The 8962-nt window shown below is 38.8% G+C and overlaps 2 protein-coding genes across 2 annotated transcripts in view; one reads left to right on the forward strand and one right to left on the reverse strand.

The window, feature by feature from the left end:
• The window catches only part of LOC107097201 (integrin alpha-D-like), an 18592-nt gene extending 16124 nt beyond the window's left edge, over nt 1-2468 (reverse strand). Inside the window, exons 1-3 of the mRNA XM_015394252.1 lie at nt 2308-2468; nt 253-355; nt 32-129 (exon numbers count right to left, since the gene is read on the reverse strand). Of these exons, the coding sequence (XP_015249738.1) occupies nt 32-129; nt 253-355; nt 2308-2356 (250 nt within the window). The 5' untranslated portion in view covers nt 2357-2468. The remainder of the gene's footprint in view (nt 1-31; nt 130-252; nt 356-2307) is intronic.
• A 3069-nt stretch (nt 2469-5537) lies between these two features.
• On the forward strand, nt 5538-8962 carry LOC107097190 (fructose-bisphosphate aldolase A). Its single transcript, XM_015394239.1, has 7 exons — nt 5538-5675; nt 6625-6743; nt 7427-7693; nt 7767-7927; nt 8013-8271; nt 8417-8616; nt 8721-8962. The coding sequence occupies exons 2-7, from the start codon at nt 6632-6634 to the stop codon at nt 8811-8813; spliced, it is 1092 nt and encodes a 363-aa protein (XP_015249725.1). The 5' UTR covers nt 5538-5675; nt 6625-6631; the 3' UTR covers nt 8814-8962.

Below are 8962 nucleotides of genomic sequence, written 5' to 3' on the forward strand. Positions count from 1 at the left end.
ATCTTAGGAAATGTAATAAGATAAATACTACCTGCATCAATCAACCAGTCGCACCTCTCTGTTGAGCATCTAAATATTTGTCCCCTCTTATCCGTGTCATATTGTTCAAGTGGGGCGCTGACAAGCACACTGAGAAACAGACAAAAGTTAATAAGTAGCAAGTTGGTCAGAAACGATTTTATAAAGATTTTACCAAGTGAAATAAAATAAATTAGAAAAAAATTTTAAAGAATAATGCATGACTTGACTCACTCTGATGTCCGCTGCACCACCTGATAGCCAAAACCTGCAGCAGGTATACTCAGTGATCTCCATTTCTTAGATTCAACATTAAAACCTGGTGCAGTTTTAAAGACTGAAGAATAAGGAGGAAAAATATACAGGAATTATTTATTATTTTATCTGTTGGATGTTTTTATTGTTTATCTGTTATTGTTGCGTTTACTTTTCATTCTTTCTGTTGTAAATGTGCAGTAATAGGTTGGTGAATATTACTATAAAATGGGCTCTTTACACAACTCCACTACTTCCTGAAGGCAGCTCTTTTGTTTCCAGTCTTTTTCTACTGGATAAACTGATCAATCCAAGTGTGCCTGACCTCAGTAACCACCTGGATTCATCAATTCACCCACTAATGAATGAGATGAAACAATAGAGCCGCCTTAAGTTTAGGAAGTAGTGGATCTGTGCATAGAGCCCATTGAAACATTATGCAGTGTTGGTTTTTGACCACTAGGATACACTAAAGCCCAAATCTTTTGCATATCACAACAGATTCAGAAAGCAACAATAGTTGAATAATACTTTATTGTCCCACAGGGATAATAAAGTTGGCTTATCAGTAGAAAATGAGTTTTATCAGGGTGAGAGATATATATTGGTGGGGACTGGGGTACTCCTAAATTTAAGGTTCCCCATTTGAAAAAATGTTTACATCTTAAAAATACTATAAGGTATCATCAAAGTTATTTTGAGCATTTTCACGCTATTTGAGTGTTAAAATGGAAAAAGTCAGATCTCTAAATTCAATAATTTGCCAATATCTTAAATCAAATGGTTTAAAAATAAATTATTTGCAGGATGGGATAACTATGAAACAATCAGGGGAAGCCTGTAAGATCGCCTAGAGAGGTAACTGAATTATCAGACTCCATATCACATCAGAAAAACAACTTTAACAGGACATCCCAGATATTTGTAATAGCTGCAGATAAGATGAGGGTATTTTGTTCTTCTAACTTTGGACACATCCAAAAACAAGGAATTTTTGGGAAAGGTATGAATATTTATTCTGGATATTGTTTTAAGATTTTGTTAAATCTTGTTTTTAAAATGTGTAATTTCCTCGCAGTTCTAGACCCATCTTTCTCTCCTTCCTTACTTCCCCTTCCCTTACTAGTTCTTTGAGGTGGTTTATTCACTCTCCCCAGGTGAGGGAGCACTGGTAGCAGGTTGCAGTCACAACAGCTGTAACATTTTTTCACATACAGGCAGTATTTTTGTCAGCAAAGACAACCTCCTCTTTAAGTTTGTTAACTCTTAAAGGTGGCTCTCACAAGAGAAATATATTTATCCCTCTAATGACTGTTAATTTTTAAACTATTCTCCTTTTTCTCTAGTTAAACCCTTTGTGGTAAAGACTTAAAAACCCATGAGCTCCTGGGAGGACATGGTTTCCCCAAGATGTTTAGATCCTTCCTGTCTCCTTCCTTTCTCCATCTCTCTTGGAGTCCTTAGACTCTCCTTGTTACACTGCAGGAATTCTGCAAAAAAATAAGGCTCAACCGAACAAACTACCTTTGGTACCATCAGTCACTCCCTTTGTCGCCTTTTAAGTTCCTCATTCTCTAATCATGGTAAAAATTATTTTTTCCAAAAAAACTACATTTAAAGCCTTAGCCAAATGAAAGTTAAGGCTTTTTTCTTTGCTTTTAACAATCAGCTCAGTTAGGTAATCATAATATTTTCACGATATCACGGTGGTCAGAAATGGTCGTATATCATTATACTGAATGACCAGTCCCTAAATGTAAAGCATTTACTTTTTACTTAAAAGTAAAATATCTCTGCAGCGGGTGAAAAGTTTAGGAATAAAAAAGTGAACACTTATAGATGACGAATACAGGTCATATATCTACTCTGTTAGAAATGTGTGACTTTCTGTTATATGGAATTCAAGAATTAATTAAATTAACAGGAGCTCATATCAGCAGCCTGCAGCTTCCAAAAGATAGTGATACATAACAATGCTTTTCACATCAGACAGAAAACATCTTAATTAAATGTAGAAGCAAAAATGTTCCTCACCTGATAAGAAAAGTGTCAGAGCAGTTACCCACTCCATTGCTGCTCTCATGGAGAGCAAACCAAAAGTGTGATATCCTCTTTGGTCAACCAAATTCAAGTGTGAATTGTGGAAAAATTTTACTTTTCTTTACTCAGAATGTCGAGGGGAAGATGTTCATGGCAAACTGTACAAGTTTAAGGGGAACTGCTCAATGCAAAAGGAAGAACACTGGTGTAGGAGGAGTTTAATACAGAGGCACTTTTCAGTTCAGACTGAAAGGTTTTCTTTCATATGTTTTTTCTCACGTTAAACTTGCAGTGTGAGGTTTAACAGCTTTAGTTTATCTGTTAATCGCAAGCATTTAAAATATTAAAATGTATAATAGGTATTTGCACACTGTTGTGTGTTTTGGTTGTTTAACAACTTATCTGAAAATATTAAGGACATGTCCTTAAAAGGAATCAGTCATCCATCTGTGTGTGTTAATGCAGAACGCTGAACAACTGGGAGGGGGGAGTCTGAATCACATGGTGATTCAGATACTCTCTGCAAAGAAAAGTTACCTATAGTTTCTTATATGGCCCAGAAAAACAATTAATACTCCAGCCATTTTGGGCGTTTTGTGACCCCATTCCCCTGAAGTATCATTCTTCATTTATTTTCGTATATGCCCTGATAAAAATAGGAATTTGTCCTTGAACGTTGCTATAGGCTGTGATGTTACAGCAACAACCTCAACTACAGTAAACCAGAAAACATAAGGAATTGTGGTGAGGTGGGAAGGAGACATGCAGCCACACTCAAAAAACAGTCACTGAATTTTTTTGACGATGTAAATGATTTAACGGGCCATATTTGAGGATTAATACGATGAAATGACCATGATTGTTTTTTTGAATCGGAATTTTAAAAGGCAGTAATTTGATCTGTGATTGTTTTTTTCTAGGTTTTTTTTCTTTTTTGGGATAAAGTTGCTAAACACGACACAGAAAATGTGGGGTTTTTTTTCTTTCCTCAAAGAGCAGTTTATGCTTCTAATATGCTTCATTGGTCCACAGGGCAGACAGGAAAACTGAGTCCAGATCATCTAAAAATACATACATATACACATACATCTAAAAACTTTGTCTTTTGTGTTCCTTCTACAAGTTTAACACATGGGACATTTCTGCTTTTGGTAGACTTCCTCTTAACATTCTCGTCATTCTTGTGAGTCTAAACTATGTTGTGCAAATTTTGAAAAAGTCAGTTCCTATAAGCTGGTAATCGAGGATGGCATAATTTATTGCGTATGTCTTTTATAAAACATTCTTTACAAGATTCTGGGGGAAAAAAAGATATCAAAATAGACTATTTACAAGTTTAAATAGACAAACATTTTGTTTTCTTAAACTGGTGTGGTGATTTGGAGTAGCTTGAGATCAAAAGCACAACATGCAGCTGTGCCTTGATGATGTGGATTGCCTCGTAGATGATATGTCGTCTTGTTCCGTCCCGTATCTCTGCCTCTATTTTGACTCATTCAGCCCACAGCCCTGAGCACAGGAAGTGAACCTTCCTACTCGCTGTTGCTGCTCATCAGAGATAGCTTACTCACTTTTTCAGTTCTGTTGCTCCAAATGGTCATCTGCCACTTAGCTGTGTGACGGAGCCCTGTGTGGTTTTGATACAGATATAAAATGTTCAACCTTTTCCAGAGCTAGCTGGTCGACCTTTGCTGCCAAGCAAATGCGGGCAAGAAAGGTCAGGAAAAGGTCAAGGATCAGGAGCCTGTGTTGCTGTGTCTAGCTTGGATTTCTAAGGGCAGGTTTGCAATGTCACATGCTCCAAACGCCCCCCGACCCCCGTGCTACTAGTGCATACTTTCTATAAAGTGCTATGTAATAGTCTCATTTCCCTTCAAAACTTTTCACATTTTGTCTCATCACCACAATTATTTTCAGTGATCTTTTTAAGATTTTAAGCGACAGAGAAACAAAATTGTTTTCAACTGCAAAGCAAAAGCAGACCATACAGGCATGCAATTCTCTGCATATACAAATATATATTTGCAGCTACATATCTGATAACTGCAGCAGGCATTTGTATTCAGTATCTCAGATTAATTAGTCTTTGGGGTATCTCTCTACTGCCTTTGCACATCTAGAGACTGAGCTTTAGACTACTCTTTTATTGCAAAACACAAGCTTGGTCAGAATTGATGATAGATTTCTCAAACGTATTTAGCAAAACCTATTCTTATTCTAGCCCATGAATATCTCACATTCTACTGTAAAGTGTAGGTCTTTTATAGTCACAGACATTTTTTTGTTTTCAGAACACTGGCCAACTTCCTAATTTTTCGTTTGAGAAAAGCAAAACGTATTCTTATTCTAGCCCATGAGTATCTCACATCCTACTATAAAGTGAACGTCTTTTATAGTCACAGACATTTTTTTGTATTCAGAACACTGGCCAACTTCCTAATTTTCGTTTGAGAAAGCATGATTATCTGATAGTGGGAAAACTGTTTCCAGGTTAATCCGGATGACTGAGAATCTTCACCAAAATATTTCCAGGTCAATGTCAGCGTTAATTTTTCATCAGAGATTATTCTGTCTGCAAGATAGTTAGATTTTAGTCCTGCCAGTGAACCTTCCCCCCTTGTCTACTGTGTTCCTTGTTCTTAATAATGCTGTCTGTTTACTAATCCCCTCAAACAATACTCTCAGGGCATCAAAGAATATATATACTGAGATATATTACACACTTTTTGTCTTCTGAAGGTAACTAGCTGGTTTTGGTTTTTTTAAATCAAAATAAATAGGAATTAAAACAAAATCGTCATATGTTTTATGATTTTTATTGTTAAAAAGTAATCATATCCTTTTCCTTCTTCTTCAAATTAACACTCAAATTTATATCAACCAATAAAACACATTGTTGCTGGGAATTAGCACTTTTCCAAAGTACTATAATCTACAGTCCTGTTCTAACAATTCTTTTTGTATTTTCTAGAAATTTAAACTGATTGAAGAACAGTAGCGACACTTTTCACTAAAAACGCGGAGAAAATTTAAGAAATTGTTTTTTATTTATAATTTAGAATCAAACAGACCTGCCTGTTCACTTCTACAACCGGCCCAACTTTGTTGCTTTCTCTGCCATTCCCCCGAAACCCTCTTTGCCCTTTTGCTGGCCACTCACTAGCTACTCCAGCCCTAGTGCTCGTTGAATGTCATGAGCCATCTCTGGTTGCGTCCTGTTCTTTTTATAGCTGGGCAGCTGAAATGTGAGGGGTCACAATGGGAGGATAAATACAAGGGCCAGAACGGCAGAGAGGTGTCGCAGACGAAGGCCGGATCTTCTGACTACACCTCTACCCTCAGCACTCCTCCAAAACTCCAAGGTAAAAAGAAGTGTCAAATCTAAAGGTTGCTTTTTATATATTTAAATCATTTAGGATGAAACAAAGATACAGCTAATGCTACAACAAACCGGAAAAAAGAAACCCTGTTGCATGCAACCCACATGCTACCATGGTTTGAGGTTTAGTGCAAGTTTTTCTCTTGTTTATTACAGAACACTTTCAATAGCTTGCCATTAACATCACCAAAGTATACCTGTCTAAAAATTCTCTTTGAACTAGAGCTGGCTACAGTTCTACTATGTACAGGTTATCATGTTGTTCCCCATCTGACCAACATGAAAGGCTGCTTAGACTGAGCAGAAAGAGAATGGCAGACTGTGGTCAACCTGCACAAGTTTCCATTTTACGTATAGGAAGTTCTAACGAGCTATAATTTAGAAGTGGTGTAAACCTTGCTTAGAGTTGTATGGCTGGTGAACATGTGGGGTCTTTCACTCAACTTAAAAGCTATGTGGTGGCATGCCATGTAAAATTAGCCCAACCTATTCATAGAGCATACTAAGACAAGAGAAAGAGGGCAGCAAGTGTGAAGGGAAAGGTCAGTGATATGGAGTTAGAAAATGGAATAGGTCACTCGCATGCTGGGAGATCTGAGGGTAAAATTCCTGAGCAACAGCAAATCATACCTAAATCAATAACTCATACCCAAAACTGCAATTTAAAGCTTGCTTTGCTTTCTACCAGAATATAAAGTGACAAAAAACCCCATGGCAAAACTCTTTACACCACTTCCGTCATACTGTTCACCCCTTACCATTGCCTCCTTTCATTGAGCATGTTCCCACACATCTAGAAGAAAACCAAACATAAGATCAGCAGCTGCACCCCTGCAGAATGACTGAACTTTTGACTTCTTCTGTAAAAGGCAAAGCTGAACCCCATGTCTGTTTTTGCTGGTCCTTTAATGTTACTTCCCCTTTCTGTGCAGAGTCAGGATGCCTCACGCATATCCTTTCCTTACTCCTGAGCAGAAGAAGGAGCTCAGTGACATTGCTCATAAGATTGTGGCTACAGGCAAAGGAATCCTTGCTGCAGATGAGTCCACAGGTGAGTATGTTTGAGCATTGAACAAAACCACTAATGTAACATAAACATCATTTTACCAACAACCTCAATATTGACCTTGATGACGGTTGTACCAAGGTTTATAAGCATCAGTGGAGCACACGCTTCATTGCTATGGCATGTTGCAGTCCGATTATATGCAACATTTCCAAGTTATAAAATCCTTTTTATTGTCCTAAACACAGAAAATGGCTAAAGTTAAAGGGTCCTTTTTTGTCACTCATCGTTATGGTATATTTCAATTTAGTGTTGAGTTCTCAAAGTATTTCTCGTGGAGAATGCGATTCAAGATAATCCAAATTTTAGTTTTGTACTGCGTTACAAAATTCATATTAATCTTTGCTGAACACAGGGCAATACTTTTTGGGTTCCAAAAGACTTTGTGGTTTCAAATTTTGAACTCAAGATGTATGAATTGTAAGATTTCTTACAAGAAATTGCTGTTTAAAGATTGTATAGTAAAACTTCCAAAATCAGAAGCATGAAATTATGTGTTAACTTTAGCCTTGGGTCTAGAAGGTATTAAAAAAAAAGACAAAATATATTTTGTCATTTATATTTTATACATATATTAAAAAAAACATATTTTGCTGCCTGTACATTAAAAATACATGGGATCTTGAGCCAGATTTGAATAAAACAGTCAAGGGTTTTATAATCTACAGGGAGTGTGGCTAAGCGCTTCCAGAGCATCAATGCTGAGAACACTGAGGAGAACAGGAGGCTGTACCGCCAGCTCCTCTTCACTGCTGACGACCGCATCGTCCCTTGCATTGGTGGTGTCATCCTCTTCCACGAGACCATGTACCAGAAGGCCGACAATGGAAAGACCTTCCCACAGTACCTGAAGGAAAGAGGTATGGTGGTCGGCATCAAGGTAGACAAAGGTGTCGTCCCTCTGGCCGGAACCAATGGCGAGACAACCACCCAGGGTAAGTAAAACAGGAAATTGTAGTGAATCCTTTATGCACCATTTGTACTACATCTGTCTTTGCATCCTTACAGGTCTTGATGGATTGTATGAGCGCTGTGCACAGTACAAAAAGGATGGTGCTGACTTTGCCAAGTGGCGCTGTGTTCTGAAGATCACTCCCACCACCCCCTCAAGGCTGGCTATCATTGAGAATGCCAATGTCCTGGCTCGCTATGCCAGCATCTGTCAGATGGTGAGAAACCCCCACCATCTTATTGTGAGGCTATCTTTTTTGGTGCCCACAAAATTTTCACCCCATTTATTCCTGACTCCCTTAGCATGGCATTGTCCCTATCGTTGAGCCTGAGATCCTCCCCGATGGTGACCATGACCTGAAGCGCTGCCAGTACGTCACAGAGAAGGTCCTGGCTGCCGTCTACAAAGCCCTCTCTGACCACCATGTCTACCTGGAGGGCACCCTGCTTAAACCCAACATGGTCACACCAGGACACTCTTGCTCTCACAAGTACAGCAACCAGGAGATTGCCATGGCCACTGTTACTGCCCTGCGTCGCACTGTCCCACCCGCGGTCCCTGGTAACTAGAACCAACACATATTTTTTTTTAATTGGCTGAGTCACAATTTTTCACAAGGTCTAGCCTCCTTCTACTAATGCTCTGTTCTTGGTGAAGGAGTATTTGGAGAAAGGCATTCATAACCTATCTTTATATGTCTGTCCAGGAATTACTTTCTTGTCTGGTGGCCAGAGTGAGGAGGAGGCTTCTGTTAACCTGAATGCCATGAACCAGTGCCCTCTGCATCGGCCCTGGGCTCTGACCTTCTCATATGGCCGTGCTCTGCAGGCCTCTGCCCTGAAAGCCTGGGGGGGCAAGAAGGAGAACGGAAAGGCATGCCAAGAAGAGTTCATCAAGAGAGCTTTGGTACATAATGACATGAAATACTACAGCACTACCTGGCACTGAAATCAACTCTCTGGTGTTTCAAATATATAGCAACTAATCTAAATTTAATTTTCCCCTTTCAGGCTAACAACCTCGCCTGCCAGGGAAAGTATGTCTCTTCTGGAAGCAGCGCTGCTGGCGGAGAGTCACTGTTTGTGGCTAATCATGCTTATTAAGCTTGAACACACTTCCCACCTTCTACTCACCATTATTGCATCACCATTTAGGATACACCCTCTGTTGAAGAGTGCCCTTAAAATGTCGTTCACTGATAGTCGCAACTATAACAACTTTTGCAATACCTTGGCCAAAATTAAAATAAAAA

This window comes from Cyprinodon variegatus, unplaced genomic scaffold (assembly GCF_000732505.1).
Source record: "Cyprinodon variegatus isolate N-32 unplaced genomic scaffold, C_variegatus-1.0 Scaffold679, whole genome shotgun sequence".
NCBI lineage: Eukaryota > Metazoa > Chordata > Actinopteri > Cyprinodontiformes > Cyprinodontidae > Cyprinodon > Cyprinodon variegatus.

Bases quoted from the DNA above. Each gene is read 5' to 3' on its own strand.
- LOC107097190 (XM_015394239.1), top strand. From the start codon at position 6,632: ATGCCTCACGCATATCCTTTCCTTACTCCTGAGCAGAAGAAGGAGCTC. The intron at 6,744-7,426 runs GTGAGTATGTTT...TATAATCTACAG, and splicing joins TGCTGCAGATGAGTCCACAG to GGAGTGTGGCTAAGCGCTTC. The intron at 8,617-8,720 runs GTACATAATGAC...TTCCCCTTTCAG, and splicing joins AGTTCATCAAGAGAGCTTTG to GCTAACAACCTCGCCTGCCA.